General features: G+C 36.0%; 1 protein-coding gene across 10 annotated transcripts; it reads left to right on the top strand.

The window, feature by feature from the left end:
• The first annotated feature begins 250 nt into the window (after positions 1-250).
• LOC110007075 (uncharacterized) lies at positions 251-26264 on the top strand. Of its 10 annotated transcripts, none has more exons than XM_088873946.1 (18): positions 251-402; positions 1268-1386; positions 2458-2480; positions 4276-4454; positions 4759-4869; positions 5651-5696; positions 5776-5879; positions 6075-6170; positions 6987-7041; positions 7917-8016; positions 16995-17211; positions 22806-22824; positions 22942-23046; positions 23198-23223; positions 23324-24254; positions 24760-24809; positions 24985-25145; positions 25965-26264. In XM_088873946.1, the coding sequence occupies exons 2-18, from the start codon at positions 1345-1347 to the stop codon at positions 26010-26012; spliced, it is 2313 nt and encodes a 770-aa protein (XP_088730072.1). In that variant the 5' UTR covers positions 251-402; positions 1268-1344; the 3' UTR covers positions 26013-26264. The 10 variants fall into 10 exon arrangements, 7 of the variants coding, with proteins under 7 accessions (XP_088730072.1, XP_088730069.1, XP_088730073.1 ...); XM_088873943.1 differs by lacking the exon at positions 25965-26264 and adding an exon at positions 25243-25475; XM_088873947.1 differs by lacking the exon at positions 25965-26264 and adding an exon at positions 25243-25475 and having other exon boundaries at positions 2454-2480.
• The last annotated feature ends 189 nt before the right edge of the window (positions 26265-26453 follow it).

The following is a 26453-nucleotide window of genomic DNA, read 5'->3' as shown; positions in this document are numbered from 1 at the left end:
GAAAACTAACAGTCCAAATGTTTTCTTACTAGAACTATTAATCTATTTTTTAAAATTTATTTATTTTTTTATGCTCATGATTTTCATGTTAGAGATTGCATGTCTTTAAAAATTAAATCTTAAAATCCATCGCAAAAGTAGATTTATTAAGTGGCTCACATTTCTACATATGCGGGCTCGGCCGCATAGAAACCAGGTCCCATGGACAACTTACCCATGTAATTTACCCAACAATTCCAATTCTGTCGTTGTCCTGAAATTTTTCACTTGGATGTCTTGCTTTTGCGACACGTGTCCAGAATCCACCACATATATATACCCCAAAGCCCGCCATTTCCATTTCATTTGAAAGCTGGAATTCAGTTTGACAAAACAAAACAAAACCTATATTTTCTTCTCCTAGTAAGAGCTCTGCTCTCTCTGCGCTTGTTTCATTGAAAAAAAAGAAGAAAAAAGCAATAGAATTCCCATTAATGGAGTTTTAACCATGACTAGGGCTTATCTGTTTGTTTGATTTGTAAATTTGTGGAAATTATACATGATTAACTGCGCTGGAAGACTAAATACTAACGACTAAAGAGAGAATGCAGGTCTGATTTATCGTAGTAATTTGTTATTTGGAAGTGCTTATGGCTTGTAAAGAATTTGACGAACCAGAGAGAAACGTCAGGGGTGCCTTTTATGTGTTATTTTGGCAGTAATAATTTTTTTTTTGTTATTTTGGCAGGAACTTTGTTTGCGATTGACTTTGAGCATTTGGAGTTTGCATGATTTGTGTTTTTTCTATTTCTTCTTGGAAGTGATTTGACCAGTTTCAGTGATAAATTTGGATTGCTAATTTCATGTAATTTATTATGTTTTTTTACTACAGCTGGTAAAGGATTTGGGTGGCTAGAGAGAAAAGTAGGTTGATTTGCCATTTTAATATGTTACTTTTTTGGAATTACGCCTTCAAAATTTCAGATTAGTTTGAGATTGATGAACATTTGGATCATCAATGCAATAAAGTTATTTTTTTTAAAAAAAGTAATTATGTTTGTTTGATGCATATTGTGATAAATAGTATTTCTAAATGATTAAAATTTTCAATGAGGTAAATAAAATGTCACGATAAAATACTAGACATACATGATATAATATCTGTTTTATGTTCTTAGCAACTTCAACTATCTAAGATAATATGAGATGGACCCTCGCTTAGTTTTGCATCATTATAATCTAATAATCAACTATTTTCCTGAGTAAATTTCTGGTCTATTGACTGCAGATACTGAATTTTTGGTAATTACGTTGGATATGATAAGATTGCATGGTTTCTTTTATCAATAAATTGCCATTGGCACAATGTTACAATGGATGGGAGGATCTAGGCGGAAAGTGACCACTGTAAGTGTGGAGTGCTTCTCTTTTATATTGTTTCGCTTGGTAGTTTTCTGAGTTCTGCTCATGTTTAAATTCCATGTTGTGAATGAGGAATAATTAAGGATTAGTCTCGTTCTCTGTTCCAATGAGTTTCTATTTTAACTGAAACACTTTGAAGACTTCAATTCAATGGTCTAGCTGGTCATTATCTCCTTATGTACCTTTACAATTGCACACTGCATATTTAAAGTTCAAATGAATAACTTATGTCCCTTATGCTATGTGGACTGGAGAGTTTCATGAGATAAGAGGACGATTTGGTCTTACGCAAGAATACAAAGGGCACATTCAGCAATATGCCTGGAATACTAGCATAGATATGGCATGGTGCATTTACCTGATATATTTGAAGAAGTTGATGTATGTGGGTCATGGGTTCCATCTGTGGGGATATTTTGCTCTGAAATATCAATATAAAAGTATACAATGAGACCATTTACTTTTTGTACAAGTTGGCCACAATTAATTTTGACCATCGGATATGAAATTGGGTGGCTACATACATTTATTCCATTAACCAGGCTCAAAATTCAGAAAATACTTTTTTGAACTTTGTGATACACCTATGCTACCAGACATCAGATGGTTATAAGTAATTGTGACCTCTTTGTAGCATAAGTAAATGGTCTCATTGCATATATATATATATATATATATATATATATATATATATATATATATATATATATATATATATATATATATCTGAGTGTGTGTGTTCGCACATGCGCATCTGCTTGCATGAATGAATACATGTATATATGTGTATGTCCATGTTTAGTTGCATTTGTGCATGTATATATGTATTACTTTTACACGTTTTTCTGGTTATATAAGTGTACATTCCTATATGTATTATATGATTCTTTATTTGTTTGAGCATGGTAATCTTTGGTATGTTCTATTGTCATGTTTATGCTGTTACTGAGGATTTATATCACAGTTTAACCTTATATGATGATGATTATAAATATGTCTTAATGCTCTGTCTTTTGTTTTCATACATTTTCGTTGCTGTGGATGGGGAAAAGGCAGTCAAGAAAGTCAATTCAAAATAGGTACATGTATATTATACTAACAATCATTCTCCCTGTGCAATTCTTTTGAGCAGTATGCTTTATCTGGAATTTAAGAAGTGTTTCTACTTCTTAGAAGCTTGTCAAGAGTGGTCTATTTTTTCTTTCTTCAGTATATACGTTTGTCAATTTTGGTTTATTTTCTCTAACATTATAAATACTTATTTGATGCTTATTTTATTCGTGAAAAATTTATTTCATGCACTGTTTGATTTCAAGATTACTGAGGATATTGACGAACGAGATTTTGGATTAGGTGGCTAATACATGAATGAAATTCCCGTTGCATATGTGGCCCCTGCTCTTAGGCTCACAGACGCTGAAAATCTTTTGGCACACGCTGTTTTCTAGTTAGTAAATATTTATAAACACTGGACCTTGTTAGACAAAAGTACAATGGTTTAATAATAGTTCACTGAATGTCAGATATTGGAATGTCCTGGATGTCATGAAAAAGGTTTGAGTTCTGCACTTACCACTTCATTGAGAAACTATAAAGGACGAACTATTTGGGTATGTCCCAAAATAATGGCAGAAGTTCTTGTATATTTTGGCTCCTTATTGGGCTCTTGGAAGAATAACTGACTGGTATTTGCATTTAGTGGAGAAATGGAGATCACCCATATATTCGACAGGCTGATGAATGAGTCTGCTATTCAATGTCTTGGGTCATTGGGGACTTACATGATGTCTTCCATACGTTTGGCTTTTCATGATTGCTTAGAAAACATCAGGGTGAAGGTGCCCATTTTATAAAAATGCTATTATTATCTGTGAAGCGGACCTCCACTTAATATAGTACAGAATTGCAAATCAAAATTTGGACCAGTGATTGTACCTGGTTTTGGTTTGATTTGCACTTCACGTTTTATGATTTGCAGCCTATGCAAATTCCAAGGGTAAAACCATTCCAATTAACAGTTTGCTTTGTTCAGCTTGTACTCATGGGTGTTGTTGCCAATGAGGTTAAAAAGGGATTGGCATGTGGTATAAAGCTGTTGATTTGAACAGCTCAACGTGTAGGACTTATAAAGTATTATATGTCGGTTTTCGCTTTCAATAAAGTGACTTTCCAAAAACTCCTTTTCTCTTTACCATTCTTTGATTGGATGATAGACTATAACACGTGGTCCTGCATGCCTGCTAGGAAAACCTTTGAAAAGGCTTATTTGATATGAGGAGTAGGTCACAGGATTGGAGCAGAAATATCAGGAAAATTTTCATAATTCTTGGTCTGTAAGAGTTTGGAGTCAGGACCAGTCATCCTTCATAAATAACCTGTTATTAGTCATGTTTAGAATTACATCCCTTCCTTAAATTGGTTGATTGTGATACCTAGTCAATTTGTATGGAATATTTTGTCATCTCTTGCAGGATTTTGGTATCTTTCATTGTCCTGCAAAAATCTTTCCTCTGTTTGCCATGGATATCCTGTAAATTAATGATTTAGTATTCTACTCAAGTTTACTGCCGCAAACTGTTTGCGGGTTTTGAAAAAAAAGGTGCACTTTCATTTTGGAATTTTAGTCTTATGATGCCTCTATGTATAATTTTATCTTTTGAAAAACCATAAGTTGCTCAATACATTGCTAGTACTCATCCTATGAGCCCTTGACACTGCCAGTAGATATTCAATATATTTGTGAAGGTTCCTGGAATTTAAGTCATTTCCTATGAACTAGACCATCAGTCATTTGTTATGAAAGAACCTGATCTTAAATGGGTGTTAATATGAATTATCATGAGGCTGATCTGGGTGTATTTTCATCTTTTCAAGGCAAAAACAGTACTTTGAGCAACGGAAACGATTACGACAAGCACCAGACCTGGAGAAGAGTCTTGATGGAAGAAACATGCATGCCGATGACTATCAAGAGCCTAGATCATTAGATATCCTGAATTTGATGAATCTGTCATCCATTTCCACCCCTGCTTGCAATTATCATCCAATCAATGGCAATTTTACTCCCTTTTCTTTGTTTTTGATAATTTACTCAGCAGCATTTTTGTGTTGTTTCAATTGTTTCCCATTGTGCACCCTGGTGTATGCTTATTATGTAATGTGGATCATTGAGGCCTAGAATGATGAACATTGTCTTTTGATAGAAATATAGTTTTGATTTTGAGGGATGTTCTGATTCCCGTTCTATGTTTGCCTGCAAAATTTTTGTTGGTTTTCATTGTAACGTGGCAATGCTATCCTTTAGTTTTCATTCTGTACTACCTACCATGTCCTTACTCCTTCTATTGTCAAGAGCAGGAAGTCTACAGGTTAATTTAGCCAGATCACATGATATTGCCAAATGCTCACGTACTAGACATGCTGAAGAACTACTCTGTACACGAAATTTGAGAAATCCAGATGAAGAAAGTAAACTCTTGAACTCATCATTTAGAGAGTATTTTCTTCTCTTTATCTATGCTTTTTCTTCTTAAACTTTATGTCAATGAAGTTTGTGGGTTCTTGATGTGTTTTATTTGATTAATAGAAATGGCCATATAATCTTTGGATTCTAGGTGCCAAGAGAGACTTAGGATTCTCTCTAGGCTATTGTGATGGTATAGATAAACCTAAAACAACAAAAAAACTCGTTCAATCCCTAGCTTGTACGGATGCTTCCATGATGCTCTCAAACCTATACCCAACTCTCCCTAAAAGAGATTATATGCATGGCCCAAAATTGATCTGTATATTGTATATTTTCCCTGTTACTAGGTTAAGTTTGATTCTATATAGCCAAACAAAAAAAGACAGTTGAGTTTGATACTTGACTCTATGTTTACTTTATGCTGCTGTGCTTTCCCTGCCCCTACTTTTTATGTTGTCAAGAGCAGGAACACTACAGGTTAACATTAACAGACCGCATAATCATATTGCAAAATGTTGACCTTGTACAGGAAATTTGAGAAATTTCCTGTTCTACTAGGCAAGCTGAAGAACCCTGTAAAGGAAATTTGAGAATTTATATGAAAAAAATAGACTCTTGAACTCTTCATTCAAAGTGTCTTAACTTTGTCATTATTAGTGTGCCTAGAGGTCCTAGACACTGACTTTTGTTTCATTTTCTTTAGGGGCTTCTTTTTCCAATGTTTAAACTTGTAAATGTACTGTTTGTGGGTTTATTCTGTGTTCTGAGTTTTATTTGATGCAGGGATTGAGTCATTGAACCATAAACTGGATACAACATCCTTTGCCATGTAAGCTTTTGGTATTTCTTGCACAAAATATCTTTCGCTCTCCTTTCCACTGAATGGCAATAAATTTTCTGTCTGACAGGGTGCATGAGATCATCCCTCCTGAAACAAATCCAAAATCACATGAACATTCTACTTCTCAAAAGGATCTTGAGCTGAAAGAACAGAGATCATTTAATGAAAATAGTTAAGTATCTCAAATTACAGTGGACTTTTTTTTCTTGCATCTCATACTTGTAATATAGGATTGCCCATGAGAAAATCAAGGAAGTGATTTCAAACTGCAGCTAAATATCATTCCTTAATCACTTGTTTCTTCGTTGATGATTTAAAATTCGTTGGCTGGTGATACTGTTATGCCTTGATGAATTTTTCTTTTAGATTTCTCGGTTCTGGATTTGCTTTGTGATGGTGGAAGTGATAGCAGTTTGGAAAAGGGATCACCTGATGAAACTCATGTCACTTTTTCTGTAAAAGGTATGTGATTAGTTATTCCCATGGAAAATATTAAAATGAGAGATACTTTGTGCCATTGTGCCCTAGTTGATGTGCATGATTCCTCTTAGTATCATTCTTTGAGCTGACTGATCCTAGTATCTACCCTCCAACTTGATGAAGCGTGGTGTTACTATATACTCTTCAAAATGATGCTGAGAGATGGAGGGAGGGAGGGAGGGAGGGAGCGAGCTGACTGATCTTAGTACCTTCTCTTCAACTTGATGTAGCTTGGTGTTAGTAACTTAGTATCTACTCTTCAAATTGATGCTGAGTGAGGGAGGGAGGGTGGGAACTTGATGGAGCTTGGGTCTGCACCTTCATTTATGTATCCAGTAATGATGGCCCTTTACTACAAAACAGTGCTTTAACTCTTTAGTTTTGATAATTTTTCATCTGCATTCACATGTCAGTACAAATTGCTTTTATATTTCATAATACATAGAGCTTATCATTTTTCTCTGCAGTCACATGTTTGCACAGCTTGTTTCCATATTCTTCTTAGAGTGCATATAGGTTACTCCCTGTGGAGCACACTGAATGCTTACTCCCTACAAAAGATGTTTTCTTGATCTGAAATTTTGGGAACCACTCAATATGAAATTTGGGTTCCACTTTGTAATTGCCAGATGAGTATTTTCAAGAACAAAAACATTGGCTTTTGAGTTTCTAAAGACTTGGATCTGGTGGTCCAGTTTTGTGGTACAATTTACTGCTGTGAAGGCATATATAATGAATATTCATGTCTATTTTTTAGTAGTATGTGATCCAATTTAGGAAACTTTTCTTGTTTTCCAGGTTTTGGTAAAATTGGCACTGAAACGCCTGCTCATGCAGTTGGAGGAAAACCAAGGTAGTTCATTGGTCATTTTTAGTGGTGTTTGGCATTTACTCTATCTGCAACTAGCACTAGATAAATTTATTTCGTATGCATTGGGGTCATCAGGATCAGTCTGTTTCTGGCAAAGGAAAGTGAAGATTGATCGTAGTTCCCAATACAGACATTCACTCATCTCCAGTTAAACCAATATGCAACGAAATAAAAAATGGGAAGTGTGAAAGAAACAATCATTTCCCTAATAGCATGAAGTATGCACCTATCACTTTATTCTTAGAAGATCAAAGACATGATAGTTGAATAAAAATATTGAAGATATGCACCTTTTTAATGTAATACAAACTGCTCTCAAGATAGGAGGTGATCCATGTCATTTAGGTGTATTAACATGATATCATCATAATTAAATATGTTCAACTATATCTATGAAAACATGGATTTCTTTGATCTATCATTGTGTGATGATACATGACCCTTGATCACATTATCTCCTGAGAAATCTTGTTTCCTGATGTTCAGGTGGTGGTTACTTGATTTAATTGTGTGCAGTGCACCTGCAAATGTGCTTCTCAAAAAAGTTAATTAATAATTACCGACCAGCTTGTATTCATAGTGCCCATAGAGCATTTAATTGTCCTTGAATAACTATTTGGCTGAGATCCACCCATTCGTGAGGCAATGTGCACATTTCTGTCCTTAAATTCACTTTCATCAACTTTTTTATGGAAATGAATCTTCTCCATGTATTTGTTTGTGTTACAAAATGACCCATGGAAATCTAGAGGGCTGTCTGCATTGTCAAAAAACTAAAAAAAATCTAGATGTCTGTCTGAAATCTTTGTCAAAATAGAAACCTGATGTTGATTATTATTATTATTTTCATTTATCAGGATATTCTCGAATGAATGCTTGACTCCACCAAAGGCCGCACAACTACCTTTCCATTTAAAGAGCCTTGATAACATCCTTGAAGACCTTGATTTCGAAATGGTGGGTATGCTATATATCCTCTTATTTTGCTCTCATTGAAGTTGATCGTTTTTATGACACAAGCATGAGACTTAAGATCAAAGCTCTATGAATTCCTGTGCAGTCAAAGTTGTTGAAATGCTTTATTTGACAATTTATTAAAACTTGCAATGTACATTAAATATTGGTTTGTAATCTTATCCAGCTCTATAAGTCAGATTTCACCTGCCGGAGCCATTTGTTTTACTTTGGCTCCATTTTCAATGGGTGGGGAAAAATAACCCATATAGAAATCTGTAAAAAACAAAAAAAGGTGTCCAAAACCTTTTCCAAAAGTTATGTTATTACATGATATTGTGGTTGGGTTTGGCGGCTCCCAACCCTAAGTGTTGGCCACAAATGCAATATCGCATGACATGCACATTACTGCATTCTTATATCCTTTCCCAAGCGTTCTATCAGCTGTGGGATATACAAGTGAATTATGGATGAAAGGTTTACCGATCGTAGTTCATATAGACTGAAGGATAGGTAGGATTCTGGGGATTTGATTTCATATCAATGGAAAGATTTTCTATTAGGATACTCTAAAATGGCTATTACTGATAGCCTAGGTCGTGGAACCCTTGTCTTCATGGGCCACCGTTTTTGTCACATTTATGTTAAGGTAAACTTAAGACAACTAGCTATATTCTAGCCATCCAAACCTATATGATTCCTTTTAACTTCCCTTTTGAAGTTTGATCGTTTTTATTTTTGTTTTTCGAGCACTTTCACCTGGTAATTTTTTTTATGAAGCTAACATTGGACTTTCACCCAGTGTTGTTTTTTGGCGAGAGGAAAACGTGAGAAAGGAGGGATGAATGACAGTGGGGAAGAGATTGGGTTGTGGGAAGGGCGTGACTTTAGTGAAGATCTAAACCCTATCCAGGGGATAAAACCTATATCAACTTGCTGATAAGTGTAAAAAATTGAGAGTACTAATCTGATGATCCATAAATGAAAGACAGAGAGCTGTCCTAAGGTTTAGCATTGAAAGAAAATTACTTTGAATACATAAAAGGGCAATGGATCAAGCATAAATATTAGATAACATTTAGGAAGGCAACAAGAGGAATAATACAAGTATTAGTAGTTGCTTGACGTAATTGGCTAAGAGTGTAGGATCTTTCGTAAAGTAAGACTTGTGGAAGAGGCAATTGTACACAGTTCATGTTTTGATTAATTTTTCGAGCAGAGGTTGTTGGGGAATAAATGAGTGTAGTTACTGGGATTGGGATTGGGATTGGGATTGGGATTGGGATTGAATCATATCTTGGATCAAGATTAGGAATGCAGGATCATGACAAGCAGGAAGCTCCCTATGTAGGGAACAGTCTGTACACCTTGAAAGCTAGGGATCTTGATCCCAATATGTTGGAAGGCTTGATCTAAACTTAATCGGAATCGAACGATAAGTTATCCTAGATTGAGCTCCTTCTAGTTGAAAATTGAGAGCGCTTAAATAGTATCATCATCATCACTCGAGCCTTTTCCAACTAATTGAGATTGGCCACACGAATCCTGGTCTGCCATTCTGCTTTATCAAGGGTTATACGCTCAGTGAGGCCAGAAGTCCGCATATCTTTTTTCACTAGTTCCAACCATGTCCTTTTGGGCCTACCCCTTACTCTTTTTTAGTCTTCCACTTGAACTAACTCACACCTCTTAACAATTGCTATAGTGGGTCTGTGTTGCACATGGCTAGCCCACCTAAGTCTACTTTCTCTTATCGTATCGCTTATTGGTGCCACTCATCCATCTCAACATCCTCATCTCAGCTATACCCATTCTATGGGTATATTATTTCTTGGCCGCTCAAATTCCATCTAATAAAGCAAAGCTGGTATCATAGTTGTCTTATAAAACTTTCCTTTCAGGTTCATTAGTAAGCGGCGATCGTATAAAATTCCGGTTATACATCTCCACTTCATCGACCCAGTTCTAATTCTATATGCGACATCTTCCTCAATCTCTCTATTCTCCTGGATTATTGATCCAAGATATCAAAACTGTGCTCTTTTTGGTATTTCTTGGCCGTCAACCTTAACTACTTCCTCGTCTCTACTCCTATTATTACTAAACTTGCATTCCATATACTCTATATTAGTTCGGCTAATTTTAAAATTTTTAGATTCAAGAGCATCCCTTTAAAGTTTTTAAAGTTCTAACTTTGTGTTGACACCATTTCGGATCTTATTGATCAAAACTATGTCGTCTGCGAGCAACAAACACTACGGTACCTCATCTTATAGGTGCCTAGTTAAGTCGTCCATACCTAATACAAAGTGGTACGGGCTTAATGCTGACCCTTGGTGTAGATCTATTATCATCGAAAACGCACTCGTCTCCCTACTAGTTGTTTGCACGCTAGGTAGCATTCCGTCGTACATATCTCTCACCAAGTAGATGTAGTTTCTAGAGGCTCATTTCTTTTCCAACACCCACCAAATTAAATTTCAAGGCACTCTACTTTAAGCTTTCTCTAGTTCAATAAAGACCATATGGAGGTCTTTTCCCTTTGCCTTAAATTTTTCAATCAGTTGCCTAAGTAGGAAAATAGCTTTAGTTGTTGACCTCGAATTGATTTTTTGATACACTCGTTTCATGTCTTAATCATTGCTCAAGAACTCTCCCACCACTTCATAGTGTGGCTCATAAGTTTGATCATCCCTTGACAGTTCACAATTTTGTATATTTTTTTTGATCTTGTAAATAGGTACTACATTACTTTTCCTCTATTCATCTGACATTTTCTTTGTTCTCAATACATTATTGAACAATTTGGTCAGCCAGTCAATGCCAATCTCCCCCATGCACTTCCAAAGTTTTATCGGGATACCATCTAATTCTAAATCCTTTCCTATCTTCATCCTCTTCAAATCTTCTTTCACTTCTGATATCCTAATCCTAAGAATGTTTTTATAAGCTCCGCCTTCATTTATGCCAACAGTTCCTTCTACTGTTATATTCCATTGTGTTCGTCATTTAATAACTTTTGAAAATAAACTGTCCACCTTTCATTGACCTCTTCATTCTTCACCATGACCCTTTGATCCTCACTGTCAATGCATCTAATATGGTCTAGATCCTTACACTTTTTTCTCTCATTTGTGCTAGTTTAAAGTCATATTTTTCACCTTTTCTTGTTCCTAGATTACTGTATAGATTATCATATGCCTTAAGTTTACCCTAACTTACTATTTGCTTAGCATTTTTATATTCTTCTAAGTTTTGATCATTTCTATTACATTTTCAATTTTTTTTCTCCCTTTAGTTTCTCTGAAAACTTCTTTTGCTACTTTTTTAATACAGTCAACCATCTCATTCCACGTAACATTGACCTCATGTTCAGAGTTTTATTTTCCTTCTTTAATTAATTTATCCCTAAATAAGTCTATTTTCTCATTTTTTTAATTCCAACGCCTAGTTTTTAAACACCTATTAGTTTCACCCCTTCTCTTCCAAATCTTTAGGCGGACGTTCATAACCATGAGCCTATGCTGCATAATCAAACTCTCTTCTGGGATAACCTTACGGTCTTTACATGATGGTCGTTCTACCTTCTTAACTAAGAAGAAGTCTATTTGTTTTTTTGTGGTCCACTTTTATAGGTTATTAAATGTTTGTCTCGCTTTTTAAAGTAGTATTTACTATTGCTAGGTCGTAGACCATAGAAAAATCTAGAAGAGCCTCACCGATCTTATTTCTTTCACCAAACCCATATCCCCCATGAACCCCTTCATAACTTCTATTATCCTTCCCTAGATGTCCATTTAAGTCTCTTCTTCAAAAGGTCTTAACTCCATTTGATATTTTTTGGACTAATCCATGTATATTCTCTCAAAATGTCTTTTAATTCTATCTTCTAGTTCTATTTGTGGTGCATAAGCGCTGATTACATTAATTATCTCTTCCTCTGATACAAGTTTAAATAATAGGATCCTATCACCTACTTTCTTGATATTAACTGCTTTATCTTTTACTCTTTTTCACCTATTATTCTCGAGCCATTTATATTATTATCTTTTTATATATACCGAAGTTTATACCCATCTATTTGTTTAGCTTTTCCCCCTTTCCACTAGTTTCTTATAGACAAGCTATATTTACTCTCCTTCGTCTCATTGTATCTACTAACTCTATACCCTTACTTGTAAGCATTCCTACATTTCATGTGGCTAGGCGAATCCTATTCCGTGCTTGTCCAGAATGTCGCGGCAACTATTGTCTATTTTTCACCGTAACCAGGCGGTGTTGCGAAGCATCGTATTTGGGGAATGCCCTAGCTAACCCTTGTGCATTTCTCATTGTACTGGGGTTCTGGTGCAGTGCGTCGCTTACGGGGAATACCCTAGCATAAGCATATAACGTTATTTCAAGATTTATGAAAGTTTTGGCTAGGTTTTACGTTGACTGCCTATCTAACACAACCCACCTCCTTTACTCAGGGTTAGGAAGGGTTAAGGAAAAGATTAAGGTCCTCACCCTTCTTAGACCTAGCGCTTAACTAGTATAGTAGTACAATATATACTACACTAACATTTGATAATATACAAACACATAATACATTCTGCTACTGTATACTATATGCTACTATATTTGCTAAAAATATGCTACTATATTTGCTAAAAATATGCTACTATATTTAGATTTATTATATGTCACTATATTATATATTTACTATACAGTATTTACTACTATGCTCAATTTCAATTCTAGACTATACTACTGCTATACTATACCACACTGCTATATTATACAATGCTTCTATACTATACTATACTATACTATACTATACTATAATGCTAGGGAAACTGGATCCCTTGTAACTTGGGATCTCAATCACTACTAGAAAGGATCACGATTCCAAAGTTTAAGATTCAGGAAGGAGTGAGATTCCCTTCAGTAGAGGTGCAGAAGCAAGACTTTGGAGTGGAATTGACCTCTTGGTTGAAAGATGCCAGCAACTATGCATTTGAGCAACTAAATACAGATTGTTGAACTGATAAATTTTTTTATGCATGGTGACAATGTGTAACTAGTTATTGGGTAAATGTGACGTGGTGAGAGGGATTATCTGAGATCTTGTACCACTCTGAATTGAGTTATTAGTTTAGAACTTTAGATTGCTTTCTACTTTATGCAGGTTGCTGTAAGTTTGATGGTTCCTTATACACTATCAATTCATTAAGAAGAATCTTGATTTCTGTGTTATGTCTACTTTGGATCATGGTCTAAGTTTCTGTCATAAGGACATTGAGATATATGAGGGGCTGTGTGTTTAAGGGTGCTTGCTTAAAATATAGACCTTTAATGTGTATTAAATAAAGAAAATGCACATTGAACAACCAAAGTTCATCCCGTTTTAGGGACTTTTTATTAGATTCTGGGAAATACAGTCCTAAGGTACGTGTAGATGCCATGTTTATTTTTTATTACATTGAATGGAATGGATAAAGAATACAATCATGGAAAAGAGAGAAAGCAAATGGTACATCACATGCATATTGCCTCATATACCTTGCACCAAACGGGATTCTCCTTCTAGTTAATTGACACTCTTTTAAACCCTGGTTATATGCTTTTTGTGTGATTTTCTGTCTCCATCTCTCATAATTCACTCTCCATTCCCTAGTGTTCGTATCATTCCATCACCATCTATGTGTATCTGTCTTTGGCCCCCTTTTCAGTTCCATTCCCTTCGTTCTTATAGCAGCATGCTGTGTCTGGTATAGAAGGAATGGTCATAGAGTAATGAGGTAGTTATGATGAGAGCATGGGATAGAGACCCCAAGAACGACACATACATCCTGAACAGATGGTGAATGACACCAAAGAGTGGGAAGTTACCCTACTGAGAGCGTGAGATAGGATCCTGCCATAATAGGATTGAGAGTGGGATAGGATCCTGTAGATACGGTAGATATAGGTTAGATTGTGGGACAGGTGTCTTGCGGAAGTGGACTACATGGCTAAATTCCAGGTTTTAGAGTGTTATCTTCATCATGTAGGTACCGAAGGTTGCCAATCATGTTGCATCCTCAAGGCGACAGGAGAAGGGTAGTTAGGCACAATTGTGTCCCCACTGTGTTCCTTCTCAGTAACCTTCAGATGCCACCTTAACTGTTTTGGATCTCTAGAGGAAATTCACCATTGAGTCACTAAACTCTAGACCTGTCATGAAGATAGAATCTTGATAACCACATTGTATATGGTGGCTCTCAATATCCTATCACATATGGTGGAGTCTCAATAACCACATTGTGTTGACCTGTTCAAATTGAAAACGAAAACATGGCTCATTTGCCCTTGGTCTCTTCATTTTTCCGAGAATACATTTGACCGTGGCTCGAAACTTGAAGCCTTGAAAGTGAAATTCAAACCTGTTGAACACTTTTCCATGGGCCGTACAACATAGGCCTTCTTGTCAGTGCTCTATATAGAACCAATTACTTTGATAATTTACCATAGAGAGTAGACATTGTGCAAGATATACATTACTGATCACAAGCCTTGGCAATATGGATATGCACTAGATAAGGGATTGGTTGCATACAGAATGAGCTATACAAGGCATATGTCATAGGGTAGGAGCAAGGCATAGCTCACATAGGACACAAGCCATACAACGCATATTGTCCAACACTTACCCAGCGAGTTTACCACTCTAATATCTATGGCATAGCCGACATATCATATTCTATGTGTTGGTCAACATGACTGCTATTGCATATGCTTGTGTGATCCCTCAAGGACCGATGACATAAGGAAATGCTAGTTCCCATTCCAACTGCTGGTCAGTCTAATTGTAAAGGCTTGAGTCATTATAAGGTGTTAGGACAACCATTTCAATCAAACATGAACACAAGGATCATCACTATCAAAACAACCCTTCATGCTTGAATAGGTTCTTCTGGATCATGCATGGGGATCGCATAAAGCATCGAACCATGTCCAGGATGGTTCTGTTAAAGGCATCGTCTACTTTATTGTAATAGGATTGATGAGGCTGTGAGGTGTTTCATCGAGCATTTGTAATGCTCCTTGAGTGTAAAAGATTTTTTCTGTGTTTATGTATATCTGTTGTATTCTCTTTGAGAATCGTTAATGAAAGGAAACAGTGTTTCCTGGTATCGATTGCAAACAGTGGCTGTCATAACATTGTTGCGGCCTCTGACCGCTGAAAGGCTTCGAATATCTTGTCCTAGTATTGAGTTTTGGTCACCGAAGGGTTATGGAATCTTCACTTGATGTGAATAATCAATTCTGACTGTCCACGGATAACAAGCTTCTAATGCATGTGGTTAGTCATCATTGCATGAAGCCCTCATTAGATTACTTTGCGCTTCCATTGTACTTGCTGAAGGGCAATTATCAAACAGTTCATCTCCCCTGTAGACTCTCATCGCATTAAGCATTTCACCGGGGCACACATCGAATGCTTTGTGCCATTGGTCAACTTTAAGTGTGCCAGGCTTCAATTGAACCTCTAGGGCTCTTGTCATATTACTAGATGTGAAGAGGGGTGTTTTGGAGACAAAGCATTTTTCAGAGGCCACACTTGGATAATTGGTATCGTTTAGTGTTTTAAAACCCGGATTTGTCTAATGAACCGGCTATTTGGAAAATTGGTCTGGATCGGTGAATCAAACTGATTTTCCTAAGTGAGGATTGGTCCAAAATAAAAAAAATAAAAAAAAAATAAAAATGAAAAAATAATAAAAATGTAATGTGTGGGACCTGGGCGATCCGGAGCTCAGTTCCCTAATGAAATAGGCCTAGTCCAAGGGTATGGGACTGATTACCAGTTTGAACAAGGAACATGGTCGGTCTGGATTGATTCTCGATTTGAATTGGCGATCTTGAACCTGATCGCCAATTTTTTAAAACATTGATCTCGATCACCTACAGCTCTTACACTGAGCCCGGACTGGTTTTGTTTGTGCGAGGCTTCCAGTTGGCCATGCACCAATGGCCCATTTGATTCACTGAAGACCCTATCAAGCACCTTGTGTGCCGAGTACTGGTTTCATCTACTCAAGGATTCATGTCCGTTCTTGATTGCTCGAGGCCTTCAAAGAGCAACGTGTGCAAGTAGCCTTCTTGGGCCCGCGAAGATCCTATCCTATCCAGTGTTGAGCACGGATTAATGGCCTGAGAGCCATCAAGCACTCAGCGTTAGTGCCAATCGCCATTTTTGCTTTCACTTAGCCAACTTGTAACACATGTGCATACATACCTATGTACATGCCATCTGAGTTGTATATCTGGACTCAAACTTGTAATTGCACTTGTATGCTTAACTTGTAGCTATGAGGCCTTCCAAGCAAAATACTTAGATGACCCTTGTCAAGACTTAAGTGGGCCACCCAAATGAAGGTCACATAAGAGATCATATTCCTGCATCCAGCAATTTGGTTTTTACATTGTGAATCTTGAGTCTTGACTATTATTATTATTTTTTATGGAGTTCCATACTGGTTAGTGGTCTAAGTGTTTGTGCCATCATTTTGTCTCGATTGAACCAGAAGACACAAGACAGACACTTTTCTGCATTCTATTACCAAAACAGACAGTGATTATTGAAGAGATTCTCTAGCTAACTTCGCCAGCGAGAAATATACTGCATATGTAGGTACATAAACATCTTCAAATTTCAGTATAGAAACCATTTTGCTTTTCCCTTCTAACTTTTTTCTCTGTCTTGATTGCATGATGAGAAGTACAGAGTACAATATATTGTAACCAGCTGCGAGCTAGTTCTGATAATGCTTTACATAGTACTGTCTTTGGTTCCTTTGATTTTGTTCCATACTTTGTGTCATGAAAGATAGGATGAGCTGAATTACTTAATTTTCCCAAATACCAATATGTCACATATTAATTAACAGCGTTGATGGTTCATTATGTCCATTTCCAGGCTTTGCTGAATTTGATAGATTCTTATGTGCCAACAGAATGAAGTAATGCGTGATTTTGGTGCATGTGGTGGTAAACCATTGAAGGCGAGTTATAAGTTTCAAGATCCAAATGTTTATGCTGGCAGTTCAGAGAGCAAGAAGTTTGCTTCCAAGAGCCTAGGGTCACTGGGCCGGTCAAGTAATATGACTGACATTTTCAGTAGTGAGGAAGACTTTGAGGACACATTGATACAGAGAAGTATACCATGTCCAGGTATGTGGAATGCTACTTCCATGTTTGGATCTGAGATCTATATTGATGGTTCATAATACTGAAAAACTCTCTATCCAGCTAATAATGCCTGAAATTAGTTTGGATCCTGTTTTATTTGGTTGCATTTCTTGCAAAGCTAATCTTTTATCTCAAGCATATGTGCTTCACTCATAAATCATGCTGCACTTTGGAAATTTATTTGAGATTTGAACTTAGAAGCGCTTATCGCAGTTTCTGTCTATTTTGATTTTTGTAAATTGGAGATCAAGGCGCATGGTACATCTTTTGAGCACTCATTATCATATGATTATGCCATGGGCTTCAAAGTTCTGCAGTTCATTTCCTGTTGTTGATCGTCGAAGTTTTAAAAATATTAAAATATTCTGGAAGTAAGAGATCCTTGTATTAGTTAGATCTTATATCAAAATTCAAAATTCTTTGAAAAATCTGATAACCATGATGATCTTTCTTCAAAATTCTAGCTTTTCTTTTAATGGAGAAATTTTGATGCAGATGCTTCTATACCCCGAGGTTATCAGGCATATCAGATGAATGGCACTTCCTCTAATTTTTTTCTAGAAAAAGAATGTGGAACATTGGATTATGATTTTAAAGATTCATGTTTTCTATGCAGAAGGTTGTTTCTGTGTGATATGCATTCCTTGGCAAACTTTAGCTTGAACTCTTTGTGACTAATGTCTTCCATAGTGTAGGGACGGAGAAGATAGAGAAGATATGTTGAATAATTTTAGGGTCTCAGTTACTTTCTTTCTCATCAATTTCACAATAGTAAAATGTGTTCCATTTCCAGAAGCCTCTTCTGAGGTGTCTTATTTTGTGTAGTTTAGCTGCAAATCATTGTCACACATACTGCTATCTTTTGACTGGCTAGAAATGTAGAATTGCAGAAAGGTTAATAATTAAATTCTAAGAATACCTGGGTACTTGTATGTGCTTAGTATATAAGCATCTACACGATATGATATGGATCCCACTAAGGGATATTTTAAGTACATAAAAATATGAAATGTAAAATGATATGCTTCTCCAGATGGACTCCCTTGGACAATTCTCAAGTAGGAGTATTTTAGGACCCCAAATTTTGGGGATGTAACCTCTTGAGGACAGAGATCAACCTCAAAAACAAAAATTCAAATAACTTGTTCAATGTGCTTGAAGAAAAAAAAAAAGGGGTCCTAAAACAAGAAACGTCCAATTTTTGGAGGATTATATCTTGGTGTTGAAGAACAAAATTTTTTTTTTGAAAATAATCATCTAGTTATTTTTAGTTGGATCCCAAAAATTCAAATAAAAAAAAACCTTCAATATTTTGCTTTTACCCAGAGGAATGGGGTTGAGGTCAAGGTGGTAGCACCACCAGTGACTCAGCTCCCAGTCTTGGTTGCCATTCCTACCAATGCTAACCCCTTTTGAAAATGACTAGCAGTTTCAAAAAAATTGCCAACCCACTACTAACAATTAATATTAAAAAAAAATGAAAATTGCTTTTACCCAAGAGTTATTGTACAGTATACTCCCGCGGGAGCATGGCATGCAAGCTCATATGAAATGATGAAGTGCACAATCTACATGATAATATGGTATGTATAAATTTATGAGATACATAGAATAAAAGTCATACCATGATATGTTTAAAATAAAATGTGAATATTTAATACATATTTGGAACATATGATACATCAAAACTTATATGTTAAATATCTATAATATGTTTGTATATCATGTATCATTTGTCACAAATAATGTAATATATTTTCGGATAGCACTATATATGTATGAAATTTCGATAGGATTTTAAAAATTATGAAGTCGGTGGCCCTGCTTCTCAATCATCTCCATATTTTCACCTGTTTCAAGGCATCTTATGTTGTATTAGTCATTACTCTAATATCCGAGGTTAAGGAGAATTTTAAAAACTGAAATGTACGGGCCTAACTTGTAAAGACAACATAGTTGTACTAAATATAGGTGAAATAATGCCCTTTAGGGTCTCCATTTCCTCAAGATAAACCCTTACTTATAAGAGACTGAAAATGGTCCATACCAACTCGTTAGTTATTCTGCAATTCAGTCCTTAGCAATTGGTCTTTACTTGGATATTTATCGTCTTATTGTAGATGTTATCCCTTTTTCACTTATACATTGGCAATCAACTGCTTCTTCATGGAAAATATGTAGCTATAATCAAAATTTTCAAATGAACTTAATAAAAAACTTGCGGTAGAAAATATATAAAGTAAATAGATGATTTAATTACTGCAAATTCAATCATATATTAGCTAAGGAATTCAAACCATGTAGTAAATCACAAGATTTTGTATTAAACATATATTCAAATTGGAAGATCTAGAAACTTTTCATATGATGAATTTTGTTTCTGCTGGGTTGATTCCTGATCTTCTCTGTAGAGCACGTACAATAAGAGGTAAGCTCAACCCTTAAATTTATTTGCCTGATAGTACATGGTAGAATTAGGGAATCAATGTTCCAAAATTTCATTTTTTTTGTTTGTGAACAACATCCTCACCAGCAGAGATGGGTAGTTTAAATTCAATGGTCGTACCCTTTGTCTCTCAGTGATAGTATAACTGGTCAATACGCATAGATCACTATGAACAGAACAGTTTTACATAGGTGATGTGCTGATTGATATCTGCAAATTATGGCAAACTTATCAACTCACAACTGAGAGTTGAGCTATTTAACATCTTCCACAACTGAGAGTTGATCTCCCTACTACCTGATTCTATGCTTACACGTGATACATATATGTGTCTCCATTTGTATTCATGTATAGTAAATGGATGGGTCATTAAATCACAATATCACCTATACCTTGATACCTTCATTTTAATGATGAGAGAAATTACAAAGAAAACTGAAATTTCTCCTTGTATATCTATCCAAGAAATAACAAAAAGTGAATCATAATGGAACACCTGACTTGCATATTTGCGAAAGTGTCTGGGTATTTTATCTAGATTTGAAATTTTACTTTTGTCGTGGATTCAAAGTACAGAATATTATAAAGAAGAAAAAAGGAAATGAAGAAGATTAGTTAATATTCAAAAACAGAAGGAAGTTAAATAAATTTGAGAAGGTTTGATATATGCATTCAGAGTAGTATTTGAAAATTTGCCAATTTGGATCTGGAATCACCAGTAGTCGTGCCGCTTAGCAATCGATATAGGCGATTCATTCAATACCATATGTAGTATATAGTTTTATAAGAAATGAGTGAAGATGTCTTGTTGGCAAGACCTCCCATGTTTCATCCATTTGAGGTTACACATAGCGTGAAAAATTGTCTTTTTTTAAAGTTAAAAAAAATCACACAAAAGCACCCCAATTCTGTTTGTAAGGAGAAGATGCCTACCACCTAGCCATTCACGTTTAATGTTAAATGATCATACATCTGACATCCTCTTGATCTACTTCTATAAGGTATCCAACTTAGAAACAAACTCGCTTGCCAAGGATTTAGGGTATCCAACTGGGAAACAAACTCCCTTGTCAAGGACAAGACATACTGTGTTACACAATTTCGATTTTTAAGGAGTCCTATATAGATAGGCTGAATTAAAGTTTCAAATTTCTAAACATGTTCATCATTTTTTAGACTATCATGAAAGGAAAAGTAAGGTTCAACACAAAAGCAAGGGTACCTACTGACCAGAAAGCAGAACTACTGCATGGTCAATATTTTTTTCCCAATTTTACGTTCAATTCCTACTTTTTCATATTTTTTGTTTTGGTTATGCCCCATTTTGATGTTGGTACCTTTTTTTGATATTTTATTTTATTTTATTTTTATGACCTCTAGAGCGGTACGATACCTCAGAATTGAAAGCACCTCATATCTGGGTAGTTAGGAATTAACGACAGCAAACCACCACAATTGTTAATTTGGCCCAAGCATGAGCAGTTCAATTTTTAGTGGTGATTTAATAAATTTCCCATAAATCATTAAATAGTGATTGTTAGGTTTGGTGATAGCCAAATCACCCCACCTATGTTTTTCTCAAAAGATCAAGGGTATGGTAGAAAGAAAACAGAGTTTCTTGGGGAGAAAGAAAGAAATCCTGGTGATCTCCGTATAAGGGTTAGGGAAGTCATAATACTCACCTCTTTTTGGTCACCCCTTTGGGGTCATGGGAAGGGATCTCCAAGAGCGAGAGACATGGCCTCCTAGAGAGTGGCAGAATTCCCATGGGGTTTTGAATTGGTTAAACTTCTACTCCTAGAGAGAGTCTCTTGGTTGCTCTCAAGGTGCTCTTTCTAGTAGCAGTGTAAAAGTGAGAAAGGTGAGGTTGATCGACTGTGCTTCTCGGTTGGGAGAGCGGATATAAAAGAGAATACAGGTGAGGTTTTTGCTGATGTCTAGAGAGGTATATCTCTTGTAATCCAAGATTGTAATTTTTATTGAGGTAGTTGATTTCTACTTGCCGAGGCCGTGGACATAGCCCCATGGGGTGAACCATGTAAATTGTGTGTTTTTGTGGTGTGTCTTTTGTGTTTGCTTTGTTTCTCGCGCTTTTTTTATTGTTGTAGTCACCTACTCTGCTTATAGCCAACTATGTACATGATCTTGGGTAGAATCCTGGTGTTTGGGATTCTTAAAGCAAAGTATTCCAGAGGACCCTACCATTGTCTTCAATTTGTACAAATAGAATTAATGACGGCAATATCGAACCACTCCATCTCAAAGTCAGTATCACCACATAGCGAAGTTATGATATATTGCTAATTTGCTACAACTCTTTTATTTCAAGCAAAATCTAAAGGGTGTGGTTTCTATAAGGTTGCAACCTTAAACAATCTAATTAAGGTGCACCTCCAAATTTTATCATAACATGTAATTTTGGTGTAAAACATTCTTAGTATTATCTGAAACTCTATTTTTATATCTAATTATAAAATTTGAAACTCCAAAAATGGTTAAACTTAAGTAGGTCTATAAACATATGAAAATCTTGAAAATGGATGGTCTAGATGATGTGTTGCAAGGTGCACTATTTCTGGGACTCAAAATCCTTTTTTATTTTGTTTTAATATTCATATATATCGATGTCGAGATGATCAATTAGAGGTTTTTCAACATTAAAACAACCTTTTACGATGGATTTTTGAGGTGCATCTTCAATTCTACATTTAAGGTTGCAACCTTATATAAAATTTTTCCAAATCTAAATGATACACTCCACTTTTATCTTCCCTCTAGACTCTGCTAAATGGAATTGATCATTGTAACACCAAATGTTTTAGAGATTGTGCGATAATCTTGATCTATCAGCAGCCTTGTCTCTTACTTTTTACACTTCTTTTTTTGACTACTGAAACTTCTGGTTCCTTGTGATTGGATTACACAATACCATCCATTGTGGGTGTGATAAAATCTTTTTTGACAGACAATAAGCGTAACACAAGCGGTCATCGGCTCTGTATCACATCATTTTGAAACCCTTTAGTTTCTCATTTGTTTATAAATTCTTAGTACCGTTAGTTAATTTGTTTTTTCCGGAGACATGCCATCTGACTTTTTTCTTCCTATCTATTTTCCCATTTATTTACAGAAGCTGGATTAGGGAAAGGGTTAGATCCTGTTTCCCCAAGAGAGTCGTATCTCAAGATAGATTCTAATTGAGATCCTGTGGCTTCCTACCAGGTAATGGTAACTTATTCTGTAGAACTGACACTTGAAGTGGACAGGTATTTTGCAGCCACTGAAAGTTGGGACTCCAAGAGTGTTGTGTGTCAACCTTATTGGTGGAATTTGCCAGGAGAAGATGCAAGGGACAGTTCTAGTTTGTTGAGGTATTTATTTTCTTCAAGTTATATACACACACACACACTGTCTCTCTGTCTCTCTTCAGGTCCTACTGTCACTATGCTTTTAGTGTGGCATTAGCTGGTGGTTGGTATTATGGAAATAATTTTGTAATACATTTTTGCTCCTTTGTTACAGTGAAGAGTCATGTTCCTCTTCCGCAGGTTGTTTCTCCAACTGTGAAAAGAATAATCTGATTTTTCTAATCAGTACTTTAGGTAATTCAACTTTGCCAAATTATTTTACAACAATATCTTTTCTCAGTGAGGCATAAATTGGAAAATGACTCGGTGTCAAGCATGTTAAAGTTGACACCTAGTTCAAGAACTTCTATCAGTGATCCATGGGAGAACTCAAGAAATTTCAAGTTACAGAATGATCATGTTAGTTTGAACAAAAATCATGGCCAGAGATATATCAAACAGCTAAGCAGCTGGAAGAAATTTCCAAACTTATCTAAGTTTAAAAGAAGCTCCGGCTTTGAAGATCTATCAGCACCTGCAATGAATACAAAATCAAAATGTGGTAATTTTCTGGATGAAACATGTGATTCAGATGATGTGGGTTTATCCATGAAAGCGTCTGGCAAATCATCTAAAGAGAGATATGGGGTATTTCCAGATTTCGAGTTCCTATCCGAGAGTGAATGCTTAGATAAGTTTGATACCTTTCCTGTATCAGACTTTGTAGTTTCCAAACCATCTTTGGAGATACCCAAATTCAATCATTCTACAAATTTGAATATGGAAACTGAGCAGGAAGATTTGGAGCCTTTTGGTCTCTATAATTCTGATATTTCACTCCATATTCAAAGTCACTCATGCAACAAAACTCCTGTGGCACCTTACTTTGGGGTTTATTCAAAGGCTGAAGAAGCTCTCAATTTATTTGGGCTGGACAAGAGTGACAGGAAAACAAGCAGAGATATACCAGATCTACAGAGTATGGATTGTTTGGAGAAATCAAAGCAGCCAGAGGAAGATGTTACTGTTGAGGATACTGACTTGCCGAGGGAAAATCAAGAAACTATCCATGCAACAGATTTCAAGAGCAGCTGCAGTGAGTGTGAAGAAACAGGAAATAAAGTACCTGATCCATCAATGAGTTCAAAAGCAACTAATTCTCCTGAATCCAAAGTAGAGGCTCCTGTGACTAGTGGAGATGTTCATCTGAAGCCTGCTACCTGTAAGAAACTGTAAGTGATAGGCATACTATCATGCTAACCTGAACTCGCTAAATTTTCGGAGTTGCCCCTTTCTTATAGGCTGGTATCCCCTGAAAGTCGTGATTATGAGTAACTATTAGAGATCTTCTTTAAGTTTTCCCTTTGACATATCAAAACTCTGTGGAGCTAGATATGTGGTTTGGTTTTCTATTTCATTGTTTGTCTGAATATTCACTTGATATGTAAACCTACCTCTACCTCTGGTATAATTGTTATATTTCTAATTGATTTATGGCCATCCGGCAAAATTGGATTTTTTTGGTTCTTTCTTTAAATGGATTTCGTCTTTTGGTTGGGTACTTTATTTGAATGAATTTCATCCTTTGGCTGTTTCCTCTCTGTCTACCCAAGGTTGCAGCAAATGTAGTATTTTGTAGTTCTTTTTTCCTTTAGAAACTAGGTGGCACTAACCAATCCAAGTTTCTGGTCCTAACTGACTAATGTCTTACTACTGAGCACCATTTCATTACCTCAGGAATTTCTTGGAAGATTATGTTGCAGTTGAATCTCAAAGGACCGTTCAAGGTTTCCTTTCTAAGATCCACCTCGGAATTATTGCTTCATTTATCATCATAAGCTCATAACTCATAAGAGATCAAGCTATCGACTTTTCCAAGAAGTCACTGGCTATGCTTGCAGTTATAAAATTGTGATACCCAATTGAAAATGTCTAAGATTGTGTTTGTTCTTTTATGTGCAGGCATGCAGAGAGAAATATCCTTAGCAAGGAGAGAGAATTCAGTCAGGGATCATAATGAAGCTGAAGCATCTTACCATATGATTCTGGAAAGCTATGTTGTTCAGCTTCTGTGCATGCAGAAAGTAATACGTGAAGGACCAGAACAGGATTCCAAGATGAAGGTTAGCACTCAAATCCCTTCAAGATGTCGATAGAACTATTGAACTGAATCTTCCACTCATTTTCTCTTCATGTTTTCATGTGGTTCATGTGAGAAAGTTTCTCTTGATGAGAAGATTATACCATAGAACTATTTTTGCATGTCAGTGAACCCCTGAAGATTTCAGGTAAGTTCCTTAAAGGATGTCAGATGTTGGTGTCTGAGTCATAGGGAAAGTCATTGAACTGCCTCTGTTGGTTTTCTCTGCCTCTTTTATCTTTTTTCCTTCTGGTGGATGTGAGAAAGGTTCTCTTGATCAGAAGATTATAGCATACAACCCTTTTTGCCGTGTTACACAACTACTGCAGATAGCAACAAAGTTTCTGAAAGCTCATCAGACCTCAATATTTGACTGATACCGAAACTCATTGAGTATTCTTTTAATTGCCTTTTTATGCACTGTTTTCGTCTGGTAGAGGCTTACACCATGGAAACCTTTTTGTCATGTTAGTTGATTACTGAAGTTATCAAGAAAGTTCCTGAAAACATGTCAGACACCAAAACCCATGAACGGCCTCTTCAGTTTTTTTTTTCCCTGCATATTTTCATCTGGTAATGTGAGAAAGGTTCTGTTAGATAATATTATTGTATCATGAGAACCTTTTTGCCAAGTTACTTAACATCTATGGTTCTCAAGAGAGTTCATGAGAAGATATCAGATCTTAATATCGACTGGTACCATATTAGCAAGAGTTTTTTTTTTTTTGTTAGTATTATTATTAGATACATCACTGGAGCAGCTGATTGTATCTAACATCAATTCATTTTGATGTATCCCCAGAGCATCATTCCCTTAAATTGCAAAAAGGTGACTCCTATTTGTCGATGATAACTCTAGATCACCTTCTGATCACTGATATATTTTGGACCGGCGTAAATATTTAGGAAGATCTACAAAGTCACAAAGAAGTCCCCCAGCTGTTGGAAGGTTGGTGATATAATGGGAAAAGTTCCATGGTGTATCACAAACTGAACTTCTAGGTACAGTCATTCCAGTAGTACTATGGTGGATGGCACTTCAATCATCTGTTTGTTGTTTCATTCTTTTGTTGTCTGAGTAAATATATAGTAGGCATTGAAATTTTCATTCTTTTTTGTTTAAATGCTTATCTATAAGTTACATACAAGTTAATGTGCATTTGGGAAGTCATAATTAGAGCTGAGATAAGATCTAATAAGGAGAAGGACCTTCTGTAACACAATACACTGGGGGTTGCAGTATGATCGGGAAAGCACCAAAATGGAAACTAAGGCAGTTTAAAATCTTTAG

This window comes from Amborella trichopoda, chromosome 8, assembly GCF_054954075.1.
Source record: "Amborella trichopoda isolate Santa Cruz 75 chromosome 8, AtrichopodaSantaCruz75HAP2 v2.0, whole genome shotgun sequence".
NCBI classification, from domain to species: domain Eukaryota; kingdom Viridiplantae; phylum Streptophyta; class Magnoliopsida; order Amborellales; family Amborellaceae; genus Amborella; species Amborella trichopoda.
Note: the sequence above shows the minus strand (reverse complement) of the source record. Positions and strands in the feature narration are given on the sequence as shown.